Source organism: Callorhinus ursinus, unplaced genomic scaffold (assembly GCF_003265705.2).
Source record: "Callorhinus ursinus isolate GAN/ISIS: 27379988/994484 unplaced genomic scaffold, GSC_fseal_2.0 scaffold30, whole genome shotgun sequence".
Classification (NCBI taxonomy): domain Eukaryota; kingdom Metazoa; phylum Chordata; class Mammalia; order Carnivora; family Otariidae; genus Callorhinus; species Callorhinus ursinus.
The window spans coordinates 16,374,101-16,398,263 of record NW_027397092.1 but is presented as its reverse complement, the minus strand read 5'-3'; the positions used below and the strand labels follow the sequence as shown (position 1 = coordinate 16,398,263).

The 24,163-nt window shown below is 49.4% G+C and overlaps 1 protein-coding gene across 5 annotated transcripts in view; it reads right to left on the bottom strand.

Moving 5' to 3' along the window:
- The window catches only part of SLC22A5 (solute carrier family 22 member 5), a 28,103-nt gene extending 5,676 nt beyond the window's left edge, over window positions 1-22,427 (bottom strand). For 4 of the 5 annotated variants that reach the window (XM_025860925.2, XM_025860924.2, XM_025860926.2 and 1 more), the window contains exons 1-8: window positions 22,008-22,427; window positions 15,223-15,326; window positions 9,234-9,388; window positions 8,129-8,300; window positions 6,592-6,718; window positions 4,600-4,700; window positions 2,712-2,926; window positions 1,075-1,257 (exon numbers count right to left, since the gene is read on the bottom strand). In XM_025860925.2, coding sequence (XP_025716710.1) covers window positions 1,075-1,257; window positions 2,712-2,926; window positions 4,600-4,700; window positions 6,592-6,718; window positions 8,129-8,300; window positions 9,234-9,388; window positions 15,223-15,326; window positions 22,008-22,400 — 1,450 coding nt within the window. In that variant the 5' untranslated portion in view covers window positions 22,401-22,427. Of the gene's footprint in view, window positions 1-1,070; window positions 1,258-2,711; window positions 2,927-4,599; window positions 4,701-6,591; window positions 6,719-8,128; window positions 8,301-9,233; window positions 9,389-15,222; window positions 15,327-22,007 lie in introns of all 5 variants that reach the window. The other variant, XM_073878653.1, reaches the window with a different exon arrangement.
- Window positions 22,428-24,163: the final 1,736 nt, after the last annotated feature.

The window sequence follows — 24,163 nt, the reverse complement described above, 5'->3', positions numbered from 1 at the left end:
CAGAACAGACCTGGCACAGAAGTGCCCAGAGGTCCAGCGGCACCTCACGGTGCAGCGAAGGGGTGCAGACCGGGGGGATGGGGCTGAGCCGTGATTACTATTCCTATTTCCCAATGCTGGGTTTCCACGGAACTCAAGGTTCTCATCCAGGGACAGGAATAACTCCTCCACCTCTCCAGCTGGGTCACAACTTGCTCGATTTGCCTTTAGGCCAGATATGGTGTTTCTGCTTGTCAAATCCATGTAATATGTTCACAACACATTCTGAGTACTTTCAAGGTGGCTGCCAACCCACCCCAAAGATGTGCTGGCAAGTGACATGGCAGAAACAGCAGCTGCCATGAGGAAACAATTTCAAGTAAGAATAAAAATGGCACAAGGCAGGGGCGCCTGGGTGGCTCAGTCTGTTAAGCATCTGCCTTCGGCTCAGGTCATGATCTCAGGGTCCTGGGATGGAGCCCCGCGTCGGGCTCCCTGCTCAGCGGGGAGTCTGCTTCTCCCTCTCCCTGCCACTCCCCCTGCTTTGCACACTCACCCTTTCTCACTCTCTAATAAGTAAATAAATAAATAAATAAATACAATCTTAAAAAAAAAAATGGCACAAGGTAGATTTATACACAGTATAAAACCAAAGTGCTCCAAATGACAATAATCTTCAACCCATCAGACCTCTTGAATGGCCATCTTTCCTTCCATGTTCCTTTTATACTCTGATTCCAAGAAGAAATTTCTCCAATTAAGTACATGGGCTCCCGATACCACCGTGCAGTTTCTTAGGGTAAAGAAACCAAATCCTCTGATGGAAGGCCTGGGATGGCTAAAACAGAAACACAACCCTCTGCTTGCTCATCTCATCAATTTCCAGCTAGTCTGTAAGTTGTTTTCCACATACAAGTGAGTGCATCCTCCACAGTGTGCCTGGACACCTGCCTCTCCAGGCACAGATCCAGTCCTGGATGGATCCCGTTTGCTGTGGGTGCCGGCTTTGCTGTTCACGGCCCCCCATGGCTCACAGTAAGGGCCTTCAGTGCTTGCACCCCACCCTCCCACGTGCCCTCAGCCCCCAGCACTCACCGAGGTAAACGAAGTAGGGAGACAGGATGCTGCCCAGGCGGGATGCGGTGGAGCTGACCCCCACGCCCATGTTTCTCACCACGGTGGGGTACAGCTCAGCCGTGTACACGTACACCATGGAAAAGGCAGCAGTGACTCCAAACTTGCCCACCATCACCAGGACGGTGGCCAAGTAATACAAACCTGGAGAGGAAAAGGGAAGAGAGTGAAAGGCACCAGCTCACGCTACGCGGCTACCAGGGGGTGCCCGAAGCAAACATACTTTCTCCTTTCTGGGATGTGGGGGACAGTTCCTCTGATGTCCTACTGTGGGATAAGTGGCTGTAGCCAAGATGTCCCTCCAAGTTGATTACTGAGAGGAGGCTGGGACCCACAGCTATGTGAGGACACGTCCTTCTCCTCAGCCTACAGACCACCAAGGTGAGCCCTCAACAGCCCAAGTAAAGCTGCTCCAGGCCCCAAGTCATCAAAGACATGCCTGTCAAGGGTTCGGGTGGCACCCCAGAACCGCACTCTGCATGCACTGTGGAATTAATGAAGGACCTGTGGATGAATGGGAGTTTCCCTCTACTCAGACCTCAACAATTCACAGGCCAGCAGACCCCAGGAACGATCCTCCGAGCTGCCCTGCTCTGGGGTAAACCTGTGTGTACCCTGATGGACTCCCCTGCCAGGCTGCAGCGGGGGCTGTTCCTGGGCACAGTGCTGCCAGGCTCAGGGGCCACACACGATCACCCCCAAACCCATGTGTATGACAGCTCTGGGCACCATAATGGAATAGGAGGGTCCACCAGCTGTTCTGTGAATTGTGGAAAAGGGCCACCTCCCACCCATCTGTGGCCCGTGAGAACCACACTGTTCCCAGCCCCTCCCTTCTCCCTTCCTTCATCTCTTCCTGCTCCCTCTTCCTCCTCAGACACGCCAGGGGTATGCCCTCCCCTCAGGCTCTCTGCTTCTGCTGTTTTCTTCGGCCTGAAACGTTCTACTTGGAGACCTTTCATGGCTTTCCCCCTTATTTCATCTATGTTTCTGCTCCCCCCTCTTCTGGGCCACTGTCCGTGACCGCTCTATATAAACTTCCTTTATTGGTATGATAAAAGGTGACCCAGTCTGCACCATATTAAGCATTTTATATACTTGTCTGTTGTCTTCTCAACTAGAGTGTGAGCTCTAGGAGGGCCTGGGGTTCTGCCCGACTTGTTTACTTTGTGTCATTACTTCATGCCCCAAGCACAGTGCCTAGGCCAGACAGGCACTCTGGAGCTACTCGCTGAATATATAAATGACTAAAACAGGTCCAGGTTAAAATGCCATGGGTTTGGCTCTCTTTCCTCCCTCTTACCCTGCAGAGAAAAACACGTACACACTCATTAATTTGGGCAGAGAGTAACATTAGCCACCAGCCCTATATGGTTGCTCTCACCACTCCCCCAAAGCCCGGTCATGACCAGTGTCTGGTTCCAGGAGACACTCTCTCGATTCTTTTATTTATTTATATTTCTTTTGGGTGAAGGATGCAGATATGCAAGTGAGGTGTCATAGTATGATTTTATTTTCTTTATGAATTGGGGGAGACGGCCTGGTAGAGGATGAGGGGCTCGCGAAAGCCCCAGGCCGCAGGGGCACAGCGTGCCTACCTGGGGGCACCAGCTGCACGGAGAGGAGAACGCTGCCGCCCAGGAAGAGGGCCGTGGCCATGGAATAGCGCCGGGGCAGGTGCTGCAGCAGCAGCCAGGCCAGCAAGTACGCAGGGACTTCAACCACTGCCAAAAGGAAGCAGTTCACGTAGACGTCCCCGTGCAAGTTTGGAGTGTCGAGGGAGAGCCCGAAATAGCCCACTGATATGGTTATCCTGAAAGAGAGCACAGAGAGAAGCTGGAGAAGCAGCAGCCCTGTGCCTCCCAACCCGAACAACTATTAAAATACAATTACTGCAGGAAATTCAAAACTATCCTTACCAGGACAGCAGATTTAACCTCGAGTCTTCTTAGGACAAAAGAGAATTTCCTCCCAACTCCATGTTAACTCTGGGCCAGAGCAATATCAGAGCATTCCCAATACAGTGTCCCAGCAAAAAGGCTTATATTGTTCAGACAGATTTACTTTGTTGAAAACCGCCCCACAAGCCCAATAACAGCTTCCAATCTGCCTTTTGGCTTTAAAAACCCTAACTGAAGCACCTACAAAAGCTACTTCCCTACCCTCTGACCCTCCCCAAATCCAGCAACTGCAGAAGGAGGGAGGGAATGAGTGCAGAGGCTGGTATCGAGTGGGGTGTGACGGGACTGGAGGGATGGGGTGAAATAAGGAACAATCATTAGGTCAAACATTTGGAGAAAGACCACCCCAGCAGACCTTCGGTCCGTGGCAACCAGCCAGGAGGAGGCTGGACAGAGGCACTGGACCCCAACCCCACTGTACTCGTGAAGAAGAGGAGGGGCTCCCAATGGTGGGGACACGTCATCTCTCATCTGCATGCTTGCCAGCGTCCCAGGCCTGGACCCTGACCCTAGCAGGCACTCTCTCTGCTGATGACCAACCCTCTTTGGCAAACCACACCTTTATGAATTAGAAGGCTTTGAGCTTATCTGCACATTGAAACCACAGCTGGTACCATCAGGGGAAAGGGAGTGTCCAAGAGTCCATGGGGAATCCAGAGCTAGAGGAACACCTGGGTGAACCATAGAACAGGTGACTCATCACAGGCTTGCCAGTCTGTGGTGCAGGCTGAATACTGGTCCTGTCTGAGGGCAACGCAAGGGTGGTGCACTGCCCGGAGGGATCCTGGGCCATTCCTTGGAAATGGGTGACTCACAGTACCCCCCAGTGAGCCAAAGAGCTGGCTGCTCCAAAGCTGGATGACTCTAGTAATAAGGACTCGGAGATGAAGTCTGCTTTTGTCACCCAGCAGGCTCAGGTATTCTCGTAAGAATCCCCAGGTCTGGCCACTGAGCAAATGCTACTGAGGCACTAGGCTCTGTCCCCTCTCTCTGGTACCTCATAAGTGCCCTCCTGACACACTTGGCAAAATGCCTCATAAGAAGGAGCCTGAGGAGGACATCTAGGCCATGGCCCTGCCTCCAGGGCAGTCTCTGAACATCCCAGAGGGAGGATGTCCTGCTGCCACATTTCCAGACAGTACTTAGCAGTCTCTGTAATGGAAAGGACAAAATGGCTTCACTTAGATCCTTCTTAAAGGCCTGTCTTCTTCAGTCACTGTCTGAGGAACAGAGGACAGAAACAAACTAGGGCCCACAGTGACCAAGGATCTGCCTCAGGACCTGGAAGGATTCCCCAAAGACTCCATAGCTTCCCCCAGATCCAACAGATTTCATACTCCTTTTCTGAGATTCCATCAAGCTCAGATTATGCTACGCCTACTTCTTTCATTGTAAGGAAGATCCTTTCTACTTTTTGATGACACAGGCTCTCAGTTTTGGTCTGAGACACATCTGCAAAGGAGAGGCCTGGCAGCCACTGCCAGAGGCTTTGTCTGGAAGCGTCAGGTAGGTCTCACTTACGCACCACAGAATTATGGACATGATGGTGACCATTCGGATATTCCGGGTTCGAAGCAGATCCAGAATGCTGTGGGACGGCTGCTTCTCGGAACTCAGGTCTTGCAGCTGCACGAACAAGGACATGGGAGGGAGAGTCTTGAGACCCGAGGACCCAACAATATACCCGAAACCCTGCATCTCCGAGTTGCCGAGTGTTTTGTTTCTTTCTTGAAAAGAAGAGTAAGTACGGTGAGTATATCTTGAGCTGCGGAAGGCTTCCCCAGGACGTGTCAATGACCCATTAGTGAACGAGAATAAGGAGGAAAAGTAGGTGACCAGTCCCTCAGGGGAGGCAGCCAAGGCGGAGGCCCAAGCCAACAGCTCCCTCTCGGCCCCACCTCCAGCCTCCATCAGTGGCCACATTCCAGGGAGGCCTCTGAGCATTCCTTCCCAAGGCTGGCTCCCCACCCTCTGGGTCAGAGAAACTGGCTGTGTAGTTTATTGATCTGATATTTTAAAAGAATTAATGTTTTGAGTCCTCATACCATGTAGTTACTGGTCTACTTCCAAGGAAAAAAATTTCAGATAGAAAAACAGGAAAATTGACCTCAGCTTCACCCAGAGTAACTTCCTATGAAATTTGGCACAGCCAAGAACATTAATAAACCACACGTCTAAACACACTGATGTTGCTTTCTTAAGCAAACCCAGCTTTGGAGTTTGTTTTTCTCGAGTTAGCAGTTCAACAAGAGGTCAACTTTTGACTTAATGGAGCCCCTGAAATAGCCTCATTTCCTCAAAGACGCCAGTGGGGTTCTGGGTTCACCCAGACTGACCCCCCACTGAAAAGCCACCAAGGCCACCACACTTAAAAGCCCTCCCTACCTCCTCCTCACCCTGATGTCTGTGCTCTAAAGCCCCTTCCAGGACATGCTGAGTGGGAGCTGTTGCCAAGCCAGCACTTAACTGTGAGGCCAGCAGGGCCCAAGCCACAGATGCTCTGATGCCTCTAGTAACCGGGCTCCCTCTCCTAAGCCCTGGGTCTGCATCCCGAATCCCAAGCGTCTCTCACGTTCCTTCTGCACACACACTTCAGTACAATGGCTGGTGGCCGTTCTCACAGCCGGTTCCTTGTCTTCCCATCAGATCAGAGACACATTCCAAAGGCCCTTCAGCCAGCAATTACAATTTCTAATCTCCTGTGGTAGTAGTCAGGAGACTAAGGAAAACTGCCCGCTGTAGAGGGTGGAGGGAGAGGGAACAGGAAGGAGAAGCGAGACCCAGGAATCAGGCAGAGCCAGGAAATTACTCATGGTGCATGAGAACAGGGTTTGCAAGAGGGGTAGGGTGGGGGAAGGGGCAGATATCAAGAAGGACCTGGCTCCAAGAGCATATGCAGTGATTCACGATTGGCGAGTGGAAGGAGACGGAACGTTTCTAACTCCAAATCTATTTCTGCTTCACATTTTACGTACTGTATTTCTTTAAGATAAAAAACTACGTAAGACCTAAGAAACAGTGATTTCCCACAATGCCAACTTCACGAAAGGCCTATTACTCAGAAAGAGTGTTATTCAAATTAATTAACTATAATAAGATTGCCTAGAAAAGCATTACAGAGGGCGCCTGGGTGGCTCAGTTGGTTAAGCGACTGCCTTCGGCTCAGGTCATGATCCTGGAGTCCCGGGATCGAGTCCCGCATCGGGCTCCCCGCTCAGCGGGGAGTCTGCTTCTCCCTCTGACCCTCCTCCCTCTCATGCTCTCTGTCTCTCATTCTTTCTCTCTCAAATAAATAAAATCTTAAAAAAAAAATTACGTAAAGTATGACAACTTAAAACCCACGGGAAAGGTGAAAGAGATTTAGACAGTTGGTGCCTTCTCCCCAACTTGTGAATTTTAACAGGGCCTGCTCAGGGGCAGCTGGGGCTCAGGCAGGGAGAGGGCTGGGCTCCTGCATGGTGCTGTCCTAAAATCATGGTCACCGAGACCCTCCCACCAGCTCCCTTGCAGTGCTTACCTCACTTGACTCGAAGATAGTTGAGGGTGCAACAATCCCATTCATTTTGGCAGCGTTGCGGATGATCACCTCTGCCTCTTTAAGTCGTCCCTGAGAGATGAGCCATCGGGGGGACTCAGGGATGAACCTGGAAGTACAAGGAGCCATCTCACTGAGACCATCCTGCCCAACAGACCAGGTGTAGCCTGTGGAGGTGGGAAATGGGGTTTTAGAACCAGACATGGGTTTGGGAATGTCTGGTGTTTCCAGACCAAGCAAAGAGATGGTTCACACCATACCCACTAATGATCCAAAGTGTGAGCTTCTGAGTACCCTGGAGTGCGCAAAATTTAGAGGGGCCTGCACACCAGGTTGGGATTCCTCTTCAGGCTGGCCACCTCCATTTCTGAAGAGCGGTGGTGCCACCTGCTGGACACTGAAGACACAGGCACAAGCCGGCTCCTGATGCCTGGCTTCTGTGGCGGGTGCAGGCCAGCCTTGCCCTTGGCCCGCTGTACTCTCCTGCTTGGCCCCAGCATCCACAGAAGCTGCTGCACTGGCCTCTTAGCCTGTAGTTTTTCCTCACTCCCGATCCCGGATCCACCTAAGTGACTTGTCAGACCCCCTACCTATGTTTATCAAAGCCCCTGGGACTTAAGAGACTTTGTGGATCTTTATTTTCTACCTCACTAGATGGCCCCTGCCCTTTGGTCATGACCAGGACCCATGCTGTGTTTTTGGGTTTTTTTTAAGATTTTATTTATTTATTTGACAGAGAGAGACACAGCGAGAGAGGGAACACAAGCAGGGGGAGTGGGAGAGGGAGAAGCAGGCTTCCTGTGGGGCAGGGAGCCCGACGTGGGGCTCGATCCCAGGACTCTGGGATCATGACCTGAGCCGAAGGCAGACGCTTAACGACTGAGCCACCCAGGCGCCCCGCCCCCATGCTGTGTTCTGTGTCCTCCCCCATTATGCTCTGAAATGCTCTCAGCTCTGAGGGGAGCCATGATCTCAACAACCCCACCTGCAAGGTGTGATTCCCACCTCAGCCTCTCTGCTGTGTTCCCTCTCTTAGTAAGGAAGGCCCCCTCTCTGCTTGCCTAACTCCTCTATCTTGGGAGGCCCATGAGCCTGGCTTCCTCTGTGGAGCCACCCAGAGGACTCTCACTTCCAGTGCTCTCCCTCTTCTCTCAGCACCTGTGGCCTGGGGCCTCAGGAACACACAGCCAGAACCAGGGCCTAAGCTGTCTTGTCTGTCCCATAGATTCCTGAAGGTCAGGCTAGACCCCATCAGCTCTCAGCTACTACTTCCTCTCCCTGCACGTTGATCCGCCCAGCAGAGGCCTGAGAACAAGTCTGCTGATATCTGCGGATTTCGTGCTGTTTTCTTTTTGGCTCTTCTGAGTGTGGAGAAAGCGTTCCGAAATGACTTACAAAGAATTTCTGCTTCCAGGCTCTGGAAGCCCGGGTAGGGCTCTGCGGCTTGCTGCTGCCCCCTAGTGAAGGCCGAACAGAAGACACCTGCTGGTGGGCGCGGCTGGGCGCAGGCGACACTCACCACCAGAGGGCCACACACAGCACCCCGGGCGCCGTGAGCGCCAGCAGCAGCATCCGCCAATCTCGGATGAAGTAAGCAAACAGCGGCAGCAGCATGTAGCCAAACGCGTAAAATATGCACACTCCTAACGTGGAGAACAGAATACGAACTGGCTTGCCAAGAATTTCTGTTCCTGTTCGAAACAAGGGAGGAGGCATATTAGTCCTTTCGTTTAGGTCATTTCCTCACTCATCTTCTCTTGTATGATTCTCAACATACAGGAAAGGGAGGAGCCCCGCCCTAGGGAGGGATGGGATTCTGAACCTGCTGCAGGCCGAACACCTGCTGGGGGTGCCCCCCTGGGACCTCTTAGGCTTCCCAGGGACGGTTCCACCTTGCAAATTTCATCACTTCCCCAAGCCATATGCTAAAGATGCCACGTGAGGCCTCAAAGTGTAATCCTCACGTGAGGAATTATTTATGAAAGGGGAAGTCATCATGAAGGACATACACGTGGGCTCAAGGAAATATTCTTTTAAAAAGATTATTCTATTAGATGTGAAGAGAAGGAAATAGTCCTTTCAACATACAACCCAAGGAACCCAAAGACCAATAAGCTAGAGTGAGATTCCACCAAACAGTGAGACTGATGACTCTTGAGTGAGAACAAGCCAAAGCCCCACAGTGTGTATTCGGAATTAAAACTCTTAAGGTCTTGAGACTCAAGTCCAATCGTATCAGTTCATTATTGCTACTTTCAGAGGACACAATGCTTTGCAGAAGAGGCAGCTTTCTTCCTTGATGAGCCTGCCATTTGTGGTCCCTGCTCCTCATATCATGTCTTTATCTTTCCTTAGCAACCTCAGCCCGTTTTTTCACTGATGATCTTGGGTGAATTCTAGTAAAATGGCTACTGAATACTAAGGAGACCAGAAAAGATCTGGAACTCGGGCTGTTGTGCTCCTGGGGACTCAAGGCTGGGCAAACTGGGTTCACCACATAGCCTTGGTTGGTGTTGCTAATGACCACTTCCCCTTGAGGGACACACAGCCGTCTCTAGAGAGTGGATGGTGGGGTGACGGTGAAACACAGGATCAAGTACTCAACTCCAACTTGTTGGCCATACCCAGGACAAATGCTGCCACGTAGTTGGAGATCTGGCCCATGCCCACAAGGACAAACAGCACAGTAAACATCTCAAAGTTCTTCGAGAAGATCTGCAGAAAGCTGAAGCCCGTCTGCATGCCCATGGTCACAAAGAGCACGTTCTTCCGACCAAACCTGGGAAGGAAAAGAGAGTGACAGAGATCCAGCTGGGAGAAGGCGGCAGAAATGGGCCCTACCAAGAGGGACTTTCCCCAGAGCCATCCAGGGAGGGGTCATGGATGATGCCACCAGGGCACAGGGCATGGACAGTCCCCGTCCCCAGTCCTGGGCCTGTTACTCGCCCCCCCCCGCCCCGCCATCCCCAGGATCAATGTGCAGCCCAGGCACTAGGATTGCCCTCATGGTAGTGCCAGAATTACGATAATGATTGCAAGGCACTGAAATGCATTCACTATACTTAAATCCATACATTCATAATGGTTTTTTTTTTTAAAGAACTGGTTTATTTTGGAGAATGATAGAGAAACAAGTCATTTTAAATGAAGACTGGTAAACAGAGGGAAAGAAACACTTGTCCTGAAATTCCCATGTAAAGTATCTGAACAGGAACCAATAATGGATGAGGGAAAATATCATTTTATAAAAGTATTCCAACTATTAAATGAAAAAGAAGTGATAAAATTAGAATATCACCATTTTATATTCCTCAATAAATGGGCATTATGTTGAGGCATTATGTTTCAGTGATTGCTAACAGTCTTTTCACGAGGAAATAACTGAATTAGCATGATTCCTAGTCTTGCTAAGGGGTATGAACCTGGGTCTGATGAAGTCTCCAGATCCAGCCACCAATTTGCAGGAAACGCAGAGAAAGGAGGAAGATGCTGAACTGCACCATGAGTATGCAATCAGCAAAATCCAGCCTGGGAAATTCTGCAGTGGAACAGCCCTGGGTGCAAAAGATAAAATGTCTGGCAAAGAAAAGGATGGAGGAAGAATCCCTTCATCAATCCCACAAAAACTTATCAAAAATTTTTAAGTGGGCAAGACTAAACTTGTGTTTAAGGATATACATCTGGATAATAAAACTGCAAAACCCCCACAAGTGATTACTGTAACTGCCAGACTGGTGGCTAATTATGCGGCGGGGGAGGAGGAGGCTGTGGTACCTGGGATGGGACATGTGCACAGGGCTCCTTGGTGGCCAGCAAGGTTCCATTTCTTGACTTGGTGGTAATTACAAGGTTATTTCCCTAGAATAATTCATCAACCCATACATTTGCTCTGTGTGGTTTTCTGTATGTGTTCATTAAAAAAAATTTTTTTTTAATGTTGGTTTTTGGGGCACCTGGGTGGCTCAGTCATTAAGCATCTGCCTTTGGCTCAGGTCATGATCCCAGGGTCCTGGGATAGAGCCCCACGTTGGGTTCCCTGCTCAGTGGGGAGCATTCTTCTCCCTCTCCCACTCCCTATGCTGTGTTCCCTCTCTCACTGTCTCTCTCTCTGTCAAATAAATAAATAAAAATCTTAAAAAAAAATAAATGTTGGTTTTTTTTGTGGGTTTCATCTGTTTTAAAGATAGTGTCATAGTCAGGGAGAAACAAGTCAATGTACTTCACTCAACCTAGCAGGTTCCGCCTGACTGTGGCCAGGGCTGGCTGGCACCCATTTTCACTCAATGAATGTATATTTGAACCTCAGTTATATACTAGGCACTAGGGATATAGGTGAATTATAAAACACAGACCAAAACTCTTGTTTCTACCCACAAGGGGCTTAGAGCCTACAGGTGGTAAGACAGACAGGAATCATATTCTCATCAAACAACCCTACTACTGAACGTGCAATCACACACTGACACAAGCACACTGAAGGACCAGTGCCCAGGTTCACAAGAGACATGACCAAGGAAACTACCCTGGCCTGGGAGCAGGGGCTGGGGACGTGGGCATTCAGGGAAGGTCTCCCTGATGACCAGACACTGAGATAAAGCCCAAAGAAGTTATTATTGAGGAGGGGGAGTATGCGATAGGGACAAAGCTTTTGATGATATTGGGTGTATAGTGGAGGGGACCAACATTACATACGATAACACCTTTTATTTACCAATTTCTGACAGGTGCTATGAAGAAAAGGCACAAGGAAGCAGGGTAATATAAACCGGGGACCCTGAGTTAGCCTTCATGGTCAAGGAAGGTCACGGGAGTGGTTGGGGAATGCTGGGAAGAACACACACAAGCGCGGCTGGAGGGGGCATGAAGACATGCACAGATAGCAGCCAGCGTCACTGGCGTCAGCTGTTCAACATGAGACTGCAGGGGTTGGGTGGGGACCAACCTGCGAAAGGCCTTGTTGCCACGTTAAAGAGTCTGACGCTTCTCTCCCCTGAAACAGGTTTTTTGTTTGTTTTTGGTGCTACTAGCATCTAGTAGGTAGAGGCTGGAGGTGTTCTAAACATCCTAAAATGTCCAGGATAGTGTCCCATAACACAGAATTCTCTGGCTTAAAATGTCAACAGTGCCAAGGTTGAGAAACCCTGTCTAGAAGGACACCAAGTTTCCCTGCATTATTCTATAACAAGAGTGCCCAACACGCCAACCAAGGGAAGGTCCCTTCCTACAGGGAGATAGGCGTGACCGCTCCCCACGCCTTCCCTTCCCATGGGCTCCCTGGGATGGATGGTAAGAAAAAGAAAGACCCAGTGAATCCTTATATAGCACCAGTCCTTAGCAACCCAGTCTGGGGTTGGGCTCAGAAATGCTCACTTTTAAAGTTTGTCAACAAAATGTCAACCACACATGTGCTTACAAAAACAGTAAGTACCAGTCTACCTCTTCCCAGGGCTATGCCCCTCTTGTAATTCATGCACAAAACGGTAATTCAGTAAGGTCAGATAAAATGTGGTGACCGCCTAGGATTATTTTCACTGCTCTTGAATTTCAGGCTTATTGATCTTTGCCCTAAACGAAAAGTGACTGTGGATATCCCAGACAAGTTGAGGTATGAATCTTCTGCTGAGGTCATTTGTTTGGCCTAGGTTTTTGAGCCAGCTTACTTAGAAGTAATGAGATCAGAAACTGTCCATCCCATGGAACCCGGTGCCTTCCATGGGGGTGTCGCCAAGCTTGTGGGGTGATGCTGGGAGCTGAAGGGAGGGCCTTAGCCAGAACAGCCACACTTTTAGCTACTTCATTTACTTGACTTAGATGCCCTACTTAAGAGAAGACTGCTGATGAGATTTCTAGAGGGTTTGTAAAACACTGTACTTGTCCTTCAGAAGACTAAGGTGGTCCTCAACATACTCATTAATTTTGCTTCTAGTGTTTCCTTGGGATCAGATCTGTGGAAATGAAACACTTTCCTCAGGCAATCACCGTGTTCATGGTAATCAGGTTCTCAGGCTAGCCCACAAAGGTCTGCCTAACCCATGACAGAGCTGACCCAGAAAAATGCATTGAGTTTCAACTTTGAACTTGGGGCACCTCCTCCTTGATTTTCACATCAAGGAAATTCCTCTTTCAGCTGCCACTCAACCCTGTGATAGGGATCTCCCAGCAGCCCAACTGGAAGGTCTCAAAGCTCTGTCCTGGGCAGCCCCTCCTCATTCTACACTCTCTCCAGGCAATCTCTTCCACGCTCTGGATGCTTTGTTGAGGGTCCTATGGAGCTGACAATTCCCAAATGTATATCTCCAGCCTACACCTTTCATGGAACACCAGGGCCACACATCCAACTGCAGGCTCACTTCATCCACTTAGTACTCTCATAGTCACCCCAAATTCAATACATTCAAACTGAGCTCTGCATCTTCTCCTACAAACATGATCTTCTTCCAGAGTTCCTCGTCTTAGAGAGGGGCATCGTCATCAGCTCGGTTGTATAGGCCCGAAATTTTCCCTCACTTCCCACATCCAACCCACAGCCAAGTCCTGTTGGTTGGATCTCCTACCTCTCTTCTCCATTTCTACCACTGTCAGCCTAGTCCAAACCATCATCATTTCCCACATAAATTATTGTGACAGCCTCTTAATTGGTCTCTCCACAACCCCTCTTTCTCCCTTTCAATACTTTCTCTGCAAAGTTATCAGATAGTCATTAAAAAAATATAAATCTGATTACACCACACTCCTGCTTTATAAAACTCTCAATAGCTCCCCACTGCTCTGTGACTAAAGCACAAACTCCTACCTATCATCAGCTAAGCCCGGCCTGCTCTCCTGCTTGGGCCACCTGCTTCCTCTCTATCACTCTCCACACCTCCACTCCAGAGGACTTTTTTCCAGTTTCTAAAGTGAGCCGAGGCTTAATTAAGTACAGCTTTTTTTGCCCACAATGCTTGTCTCTCCACCCCTTTACTGGTGGCTGATTTCTATTCCTCTTTGCACTCCCAGCACATACTTCACCTTCTCAGGGTGCCTTCTCTGGGCCTCCTCCATCAGACCCTCTCTTAGCATCCTGTACTTCTCTGTGTTGCATACACCATGAAGGACAAGTATACCCTTCAATTAGTTGTTTAATACATTCTGCCTTGCTAGAAGGCAAGTTCTAGGGGAGCATGGCCCGAGAACAGAGGGTCAAGACTCTTTGGGCCTAAATCCTACCTCTGCCACTTGCTGGCTTTGGGACTATGCAAGTCATTTAACTCCTCTGGGTTTCATTTTCCCCACCTGTAAAATGAGAGTAATAATACTTCCTACTTCATAGGGTTATTATGCGATTATTTGTTTTTCTTTCTTTTAAATTTGTACAGTGCTTATTAAGAGTGGCTGGCATATATTAGGTGCTATATGTTTGTTAGATAAATATAAGTAATCAACTGATGCTTGCTGCTAGATTAAGGATCTCGGGAAGCAAAGGTCTTTCCCCTGAAAGGGCACGTGGCTCAGTCTTGTCTAGAATTGTCAACCAGTGGTCATGGCCTACTTGACTCTTAAATGCTCACTGGTGACTGCAAGAATTTGTCACTTTTCTAATGGCTAGATGACACTTGGGAAACACAAATCTAGTGAGAAATGTATATACTTCTCATGAGGAATGGATTCTCAGGTAAAGACAATAATCTATAAACATGCCAGGACATCACCTGAGTTTGTGCTCCGGGATAATATAAGTTTGTTCTTAAAGTAGGATGACATTCTCATCCTGAACTTCTCTGTTAGACCCCAACCAGCTACGAGGATGCTGGGACTCCGCTGGGTGATCCAGTGCGCCAAGGACCTTGGTGAAGGCTACTCTTCTCACCGTGGGCTTCTCCAACAGACCCTGGAGCCCTGGGGTAGGAAGATACCACATAATGGACCCCTCTGAGAACTTCAGGGAAACTATGGACCTTTCTACAGAAAAAAAAAATGTTCATATACAATCTCTAAAATTTTGCACATAATTTCAAGAGTAGATGAACTCCTTAAGCCACGAAAGGAACTTGAGTTAAAAGCCTTGGAATTATATAAATACCCTGCTTACAGGTCAAAACAGCACATGTCTTGCTTGCTGTCAAGTAGGTACTATAAGCTATAAGCTAAGGGGCACCAGCCCTGTGAACACAAGAGTTCTGCCCATTACACAACTGCTGGCCAGTAAGATCTCCTCTCATCATGCAGAGAGAATGACGGTTTGGGGAATACAGAGGTGGCCATTCACGGGATGCCTTAAGATCGTCAACAAAGTTCATCTGAGTGTGTGTGTGGTGTCTACCTCTCCCATGAAAGAGTCACCTAGGGAAGGCCAACAGGCTGGTACAAGTGAATCATGACATATTTCCTGGTCAACTGGATTATGGATACACGTAGCTCAGGTTGTTCTGCTCAGCAAGAATGAGGGAGAAAAGGTTGTTGGCTCTCTTTACTTGGTATGGAATCTATACTATAGACACCGCTTCCTCTCCTTCTAAAACACAAGGCCCTGTGCCGAGAGAGCACTACCATCTGAAGTCAAGAGTCAGGCACATACGTGCTCCTTGCTTGGTGCTGTAGTCCCCTGCAGCTGCAGCAGAGAGACACCCACCTTACCTGTCTGAGAGCTGCCCCGAAACGAAGGAGCCCACCAGCACACCCACGAAAAACAAGGAGACCATGAGTGGGGCCTTCCAGTCGTCCTCACACACCAGGTTCCACTGTAAGGGGAGCAAAGAGACGTATCACTTACTTCTTTTGTTAAATGTTTTAAATTTATGGCCTCTTGGAAAATGAAATGAGAATATCCTATATCCCTGCAGGCTCTGTTTACATTATTGCATGGGTACGTGAGCTCATGCAGGCAGGCAAAGGCTTGTGTGGACAGCAAAGCAGAAAGCTTCCCCCTTCACAGGGAGAGTGGGCCCCCTCCCATCCTGATTTTCATAGCTTTCAGCTCCATTGTTTTGCTACCAATTGGAGAAGGGAGGATAGGTAGGGAGCAAGGACAGTGCCCATCCGTCAATCCAAGAGAAGGTGAGGCCTTTCATGGTTGCTTCTAAGAATCCAGGGGAAGCCTAGGGCTGTGGACGGGGCAGGGTACCCTTTCAGTGGGCTTCAGGCCATTGACAGGAATGGCACAGGGAATGGTTCTAGAGCAGGGCTCTGGGACTCTAAGAGTCCAGGCATCTAGCAAGGGACTGAGGCCAGAGGGCCTGGAACGCACCATCTGGATCTGTTCTTGCGGTTCTGTTTGGGCCCCCACTCTGAGCCAATGAGCTGTGGGACACTCAGGTGACATTTACAGCTGGGATCACTGATGCTGTGACCACAACACTAGGCCCAGTTACAGCCAAGAGCTCTGAACTGGGAGTCAAGAAACTGGGTTTAGCTTCTACTCCACTGTTAACTGGTTATCCAACGTCAAACAAGATTTCCCCCCCATTCTGCCTTTTTCCCCAAGTATAAAACAGGGATGGGGGTCGGAACAGGGTGAACTGCTCGAGTTTACAGCTCTCAATGTGCAGTTCCCATGAAAAGAGGTCTGCAGGCAGGGGGAAGCAGCTGAACATTCAGACGCTGGGTCGCCCCAGCCTAACAAGGAGCCAAAAAAGGGAAGAAAAGCCAAAACAAGAAGCTTGGTGGTTCCCAGAAAAATGTTTCCCAGAACAGAGAGATGGTGCTCAGTAATCACGAAGAAGGCTGCCCTCCAGAGAATTCAGACCCTGGCCTGCCTGGTGCCAGGCTGCTGGCCTATACTCTGTGGAGCTTGCTGGCTCCCCAGTCACAGAGGCAGGGGGAATGTGCGGCTTCCAAGAAAGCATTTCTTTCAGGCCAGTGACAGAGAGAAAAACAAGTCTGCTTCCCTGCTGGGTGGTGTGTGCACAGAGCCTCCGGGCACCTGAGAGGGGTGGGAAGCAGTCCCCAGGGTGGACATGAAGAACCCCCGCAGCTGATGGTAAGGATCACTTAGCCACATAGCTGACTCTTCATTCTGGAATAAATCTTGGATGGGCTGAGAATCTCCACAAGGAAGAGGTAGAGATCTCAAACTCAAATCTAGAGAAAGTTCAGATTAGCAGGAGGCAAGAATATTGGAGCACCAATGCCTGAGTACTCAGGCTACAGCTGCCCTCCCACCTCTGCAGCCTCGGTGGTGCTAGCACCTAGACACCAACTCTCTTCTAGAAGGGTGAGTGCTCCTAGGGCAGCCCCCATACAGACATGGCTGCTAAAGTCAGGATGGGATGGGCGCCTGGGTGGCTCAGTGGGTTAAGCGTCTGCCTCCAGCTCAGGTCATGATCTCACGGTCCTGGGATAGAGCCCCACGTCTGGCTCCTTGCTCAGTGGGGAGCCTGCTTCTCCCTCTGCCCCTCCCCCTGCTTGTGCTTTCCCTCTCTGTCAAATAAATAAATAAATAAATAAATAAATAAATAAATAGTCAGGATGGGAGTGGCCAGGGAGTCAGAGCTGGGGGACGTGGTGATGGGATATCGGCCTTTGGTGTTAGGTAGAGTGTTAGGCAGAGCTTTCGGGGCCAGATTATAGCTACCACTCTACTATGATGAGACCCACTTCCAGCCAGCATGCATTAATTTTTGTAGGAACAGAGATGAAAAATTGAAGAAAGGGTCAGTAGCTGCTTCTCATCGGGACTCTCACGAGGGCTGGGGACTCATGTACCTCAGCCAGACTACAAACCCACAGGGGCTTCTACAGTCCCCTCCCCTGACAACGTCAGGTCCCCCAGTACAGGCTGGTAGGGAATTCTGGGTGCTACCCAAAACCGGGACAGACTATGCTCTGCAGCAGACAAGGTCTCTGTCATGCTCATCTTGGGGTAGGTTCCCAGAGCATCTCTCCAGGGCTGGCAGCCTCAATCCCACCACTGGGTCCAGCCTGTCCTTATTCTGGGCAAACTGGGCTCTCTATCCACCATTGACAATTGTTTTTTTTTTTGTTTGTCTGTTTGTCTTTGAAAGGGAGGGGCAAAGGGAGAGGGAAGGAGTGAAACTTAAGTAGGCTCCATGCCCAGTGCAGAGCCCAATGTGGGGCTTGATCTCATGACCCTGAGATCATGACCTCAGTAGAAATCAAGAGTGAGACACTTAACCAACTGAGGCACTCAGGCGCCCCCACCACTGCTGATTCTTAACAATCCTCAGGACCTGGTTTTGGGCCCTCCGAAAGCAACGTGAGTTAACACTTCATTCCCACTGGCCACAGGGAGCCTGTGGTTAGGGCCAGGAGAGATAATAGGTCTCAAAAAATGAACATGAGTGCAGGCACAGACCAGATCCTACCCAGCCAAGACACTCACTTACTGTCAACCACCAAATGGATTGCAGTGGGGCCAGGATTTGGGGTAGGATGAGAAGCCCATGGAGTCCAAACTATGCCCCCAAGGATTGCTGCGTAGGCAAAGGAATCTAGTGTTCCTTTACTGAGCTCTTGGCTCCCCAGCCAGGACTAAAGCAGCTACAGACTAGCTCACTGATGCTTCCACTCGCTATGTGGGATGGGCTGTACTGGCTGATAATAACAAGTCTCAGAGTTAGAACTAAAGGTATGAGTTTAGGATTCAAGTCATGAGTCTAGCATTGTGACCCCTCAGCTGGGTGAGCTTTGAGAGTGGGCAACACCTGAAAAAAATCTGGGAGCCACTCTGGCAAGGACCTCTACTTGCCATCCTTCCTGGTCAGAAATGTGCCTTTCTAGTGGTGATGATTTCATGGAACTCTCTCTCTCTCTCTCAAAGCTTTTCAAATTGTACACTTCACTTCTGTGCCATTTATTTTATGTCAGTTACACCTCAATAAAACTGTTAACATTTTCAAGAAGAGAGAGAATTGTGTCTCTTGTACACGCTATCTAATTAGAGCTGCTTCTCAGTTATGAGATAGAGAGAGATGATGTAGTTCCCTGGGACTAAATGTTCTTCCTTGTGAACTGGCTGGAAGGAAAAAAAGACAGGGTCTGTGCCCATAGGGCAGAAGCTCTTCCCAGAGATGTACCTGGCCTGACCGCATCGATGGTCGAACACCCTGATAAGCACCAGCTGTGACTGAATGCCATGTCTTCCTACCCACATTTTGTCCTGCCCGCTGCTGCAGTTAATGGCAGATCCTTGCCCCAAGGTGGTCAAGGAAGGAGACAAAGAATTTGCTGCTATATCCTCTAGAATGCCTGGCAGAGCCCTGCAGAGGAGAGGCTGTTTGGTACATAGGTGAGTGAGGGAAGAGATGAATAAAAGGGCTCTTAACTTTCAATACGATAGTATCCTTTGGGCTTGGACCTGAGGCTTGGCTGTTCAAAACCCAGATGAACCCTGAACTTCAATCTCTAGGATTGATTTTATTTGTTAATTTTTTTGTTCCTTCACCCTCTTCCCTGTGTCAGCTCTAAGAACCTTGACCCAGGCTGTTGGTTCTCAGCTAGCTAGAGCGGGGCTCCATCTGAATATTCACGGCCAGATGTGTCTGCTATGACCATGTGTGCACAGGGGACTCAGGGACCCCGCGATTTCTCTGGCTTGCCATGAGCTCTGACGGCAAGGCCTTAAGGGTCTGCGTTTCCCTTAAGTGAGACAGTCAGCAAAGACTTAACAGTGAGGCACACGCTCCAGGTCTTTCCACAAGGAGTCAACCCAGCCCTGCCTCCCACGTTCCTTCACGAGGGCTTGTAATCACAGTGGGAGCTCTCCTATCTTCCAAGATTATCTGTACATGAGAGAAGACTGACAGAAAAGACAGTCCAGAGAAAGAGACTTTCCAGGACAAGGAGTGAGTAAGAATATTGCTATGGGCTGGGGGAGGAGGCTTCAGAGAAGGAGAGAAAGGAGAGAAGCAAGGGACATAGACAACTGCCAAGTCTTAGATGAAGGGGCCCCAACTCATGGGTGCCAGAAGAGCTATAAGTTTTTAAAAGAATCTTTCTAGGGAGACACCTAAAACCAGGCAGCCCAGGCAGCCTGAGAAATCACCCAGGTTTCAGAGGAGGGGACAGTCCTGGGCCAAGAAGCATTCAGGGATTGGAGCCAGGTGGGATGGCTGATTCTCTATACTCCAGGCATGAATGAAGGGCTGGGGAAGGGCCAGCCTAGAAGCACAGGGACGACCAAACTATTCCCAAAACATTCCCTTTCACCCCATAGTGTCACCTCCTCTCCACAAATCCCAACACCTTGCTGCAGATCCATATAGGGGCAAGCCACAGTTTGTGGGCTAGGCGGTTACATTTTCTTTAAAATATTTCAGTCTATGCTTTTTGACCCAGCCTCAAGTTTCCTTTCTATGATTTAAACTGTCCTTTCCTTCTTTTTAGCTCTCAAACTTTAGACAACATTTCTTAAATTGTTCTTTAATACATTCAACAAAAATTTCCCTAGGTACCCCCATCTCTATCTGGCATGATGTCAGGGAGATGCCGAGATGTAAAACTACCACAAAGTTTAGTACTACACATACCTACTTCAACAAAGAAAAAAAAAATCAAACAGGAGACCTATAGTTTTCATCTTCTGTTGAAAAACAAAGAAGAATTCAATACCAATGTACTTATAAACACCTCTATTTATGATCCGGAGCAGAAGGCAGGCTTGAAACATTCAGCGGACACAGGACTAGCTGCAGTGGTCAGCGGGCCAGGTCCGGGTTCAAAGAAAATCAGAATGTTAATGCAGTAATTTCCAACAGTGACCATTCACCTGGGAGGGACAAGCAGCCTCGAACTTAAGAGTCAGGCATTCCAGCATCCCAAAACAAAAGCCTAAGTAATGTATTAACCTCGCCTCCTTGCAAAGGCTGACAATCTATAAGTAGGTAAAAGGGCACACGGCTCTTATGAAACTGCTAAGACAGCTAAATAAATAGGCTAAATACAAAAAAGGAAAGACTGACATTAGCAGCTACGTCGTCACTGCTCAAGGACCCTTCCATTAGAGCCGACCTTTGGGAGCTCATCAGTGCCACCACCAGCCTCAGCCCAAGACAGGACGGGGGCAGTGAAGCAAGAGCAAATGACTAGGGTAAGCCAAGGGAACCTAGAAGTCAGAGTAAAACCCTAAAAGATGCCATGAGCTTCTTCTGACTTCCCTGTCTTCCCCTTCGATGGGCAGCCGGAAGCAGAATTTGCAGGGACTCCTGTGTCATGAAGTATGACTTCTCCTTGGTGGCCTCTGCCAGCAACCTGAGGGACAGTCTCTGTTTCTGCAACTCTCACTGGCTTCCAGGAGTGTGACAGACTTGCTTGTGAGGCAAAACAATGCCTAAGGACATTGTCACCAGCTGAAAGATCCCAGTGGGACTCAGATCACACTCCTACTACATGTATGTGCGAGTAAGGAGGCACACATGCTAGTCCAAACATACAGAGAGAGCACGTGTGCGCGCACACACACACACACACACACACACAAAATGAGTCTCGGAGCAGTGATTAATTCCCCTGAAGGGTGACGCCCCCAGAAGAAACGTAAGAGGGGCCTCAAGGACCCCTGTCTCCAGGAAGGTTTGATGCCATGCCAGGACCTGTGTGCCCTACCTGTTAGCCCTTTCCCTCCTTCTAGGCTGTTGCCTGCTGCTCCCGTCTTTCCATCTGAACATCTAAACACCCCAGACTCAGACAGGCTGCCACCTCCAGGAAGCTTTCCCAATCTGTGAATCTCTGATCCTGACCTCTGGTGCTTGTAGAGGACTCTTTTCACTGTTCTGCTAGCTCATTTCTGCTGAGACTCCAGAGAGTGAGAGTTCCAGCATCTGAGTAAGATGCAAAGCACATATACAAGCCATACATATTAGCTCCAATGGCTGCAGGGTCACCAGGGGACAGACAAAGCCACCTAAAAAGGAAAATCCAAGGGGTTGCGGAATGAGAAGTTCCCACCCCTCCACACACACAATTCCTATGAAAAAAGTTGTATGCTTTAAGTAAATCTGACCAACGACACTGCCTTCGAATACTCTAAAACATCCCAGGCCAACAAGTCACCCTGAATGGCTCTTCAGATGCATGGGCCCTAAAATTCTGATAATTAACCATAAGCAACTAGAGGAAAAACTGTGACAGCCCAGTGGCCAAGCTCTGGCTCTGCTCCATTCAACACTCCCACCTCCATCTAGAAAGTCTTTGACTATATTCAGAATTGTAGAGTAGCAGCTACCAGCGGCCACGACGGCCTTTTTGACTTCCTCTTCAAGGTGGCCAGGAGGACACCCGTGCTATGAGGGGAATGGTCTGGTTAAAAGTCACTTCGCCAAGTGGTGCTTGCAGGACGCCCACTTTGAGGTGTGTAGTGTGTTGGGGGAGAGAGGGGCAGCATCCAGCGTGCACCTTGTGGGGTGGAGTGCGAAGGTCCTCCCCATGTTCCGGTCCCCGGCCTTGGCGCGGGGACTGATACCCACCTCGGTCACGATGGTGGACAGGTAGATGTCCTGGCTGAACTCCCAGCCATCCACGCAGCCCTCCTGCTCCAGCTGCTCCAGGTCCACATCGCGCCCCGGCTCCAGCCCGAGCGCCGAGAAGTTGGCGATCGCCGCGAGCCGGTAGCGCCGGCAGCTGTGAGGCACCTCGCGGCCGTCCTGCAGCCGCAGCGGGACACTGTGGTTGCGCCACGCGCGGCTTAGGTTCGCCGTGTCCGGCACCCGGCAGCGGTGCTCCGGGGTGGCGGCCAGGAACACGACTGACATTCCATTGAAGCCGTTGGGGATGATGCTGGCGCTGAGCAGGAAGAAGATGAGGCGCTGGAAGGGCCCCCACTCCCCCAGGAAGCTGGTCACCTCGTCGTAGTCCCGCATGCCGCTTTCAGCTGCCCGCGGCGCGCCGCCCGGGGTCGAAGGACGCAGCGCCGCGCGGGGGCGGGGGCAGAGGCGGGGCGTGAGCGTGCGCGTGCGCGTGCGCGCCGGGCCCTCGCCTTGCGACCGAACGCAGGACTGCCGAAATATCTTCTAACTTTAGAGCAGGCTCACGAGCTCCCGCCGCCCCAGCGACCGGCGTTACATAGAGCTCAAGGCCGGGGCGGGCTCTGGGACTGGGCTGCGCTTGCCATCGGGGGACGGGGGGCGGGGCTGTGCGTGACGGCGGGTGGAGGGGGGCAGGCCCGGGGCCGCGGAGCGCACCTGGGGCTCGCGCGGAGCAGCTGGCGCGGGATCTGGCCGGCTCTGGACGATCCTCGGGGAGCCCAGCCTCCAGCTTGCAGCCTAGGTAGCCCTGGCTCGGCTGAGGAAGGCAGCGAGACTCGGAGCCCCGGCGTCTGAGGCCAAGGTCGCTGGCCCAGCGCGGAGCCAGGGGAGGGGACGTGTGGAAGAGCGGGGTGCGAGGCTCAAGTATTAAAAATACCGTCCCCCCCCCCCCCCGGCCAACTTTTTACTGAGAGACTGGCCCAGAGTCTCACTGCCAATTAGCTGCCCTCGACACCACCCATCCTTTTGAGAGTCGCGGGGATTATTTTGAAACCGGAACCATTAACTACCCCAATGGAGAAGCTGGGAGCATTGATTTTTTAATTCTCATCCAAATGCGCTTTCCATACTTTGGTCAGCGACAAATCCCATTTGTTGGCCTTTAACTTGTTAAAACAAATGTAAAAATGTAACTTCAAGAGTATTGTCGATTCCACTCTAGGATTAAATGTTTCCCTCAGATTAGGCATTTCTGCACAGTTAACTCAATAGTTGGTAAAACAAAACCAAAACAAAAAAACTAGATAATTCTAAAGCCTCACTGTCCAAGAGAATACATTTGTAATTTAATTTTTTCTAGTAGTCATATTAAAAGTTACCAGATTTAGCAAATAAAAATATAAAAATATAAAAAACCCAGTTAAAATGTAAATTTCAGTTAAGGAGTAATTTTGTAGTATTAAAACATAAGCAGGGACACGGGACATTCAGATGTAACTGGGTGTCCTGTATTTTTATCTGGCAACCCTATATGTTAAGAAAGTAAAGAGGAATGGATGAAATTAATGTTAATATATTTAATCCAATATATCCAACATTATCATTTCATCATGTAATCAATATAGAAATGATTGAGATAGTTTACATTCTAATGTAAAAAATCATTAGTCTTACATCCTTTTCATTTCCACTAATCTTAAGAATCCAGCTTATATTTTATAGCACATTTCAGTTTGTATTAACCACATTTTAAGTGCTCTGTAGCCGCATGTAGCTTTAGTGGCTATATTCTTGGACAGCACTGTTACAAAGCCTTCAAGAATGAGGGCTGCCAAATTGAACATTGCAGCATATTCCTCTTTGTAATAACAGTGGTTTAGTGATGGAGAGCTAAATGTACATTTTTAAATGTGATCTATTGGATAAATACTATTTAATAGTGATAATATTCTAAATTGAAAGTAAAAATAAAGAAGGGCAAGCCAGCATGTTTTACGCAGGGAAATATAAACATTTCCTTAAAATATAATAGAATTTTTAAAAAATTAAGATAAAAATGTTAACACAGGTATTAGTCATTTTGTTTATACTTACTGTTCAATATTCCTGCCCTCAGAAGATGGCTGACTATGCCTTCAGAAATACACTTAATCCTTTCT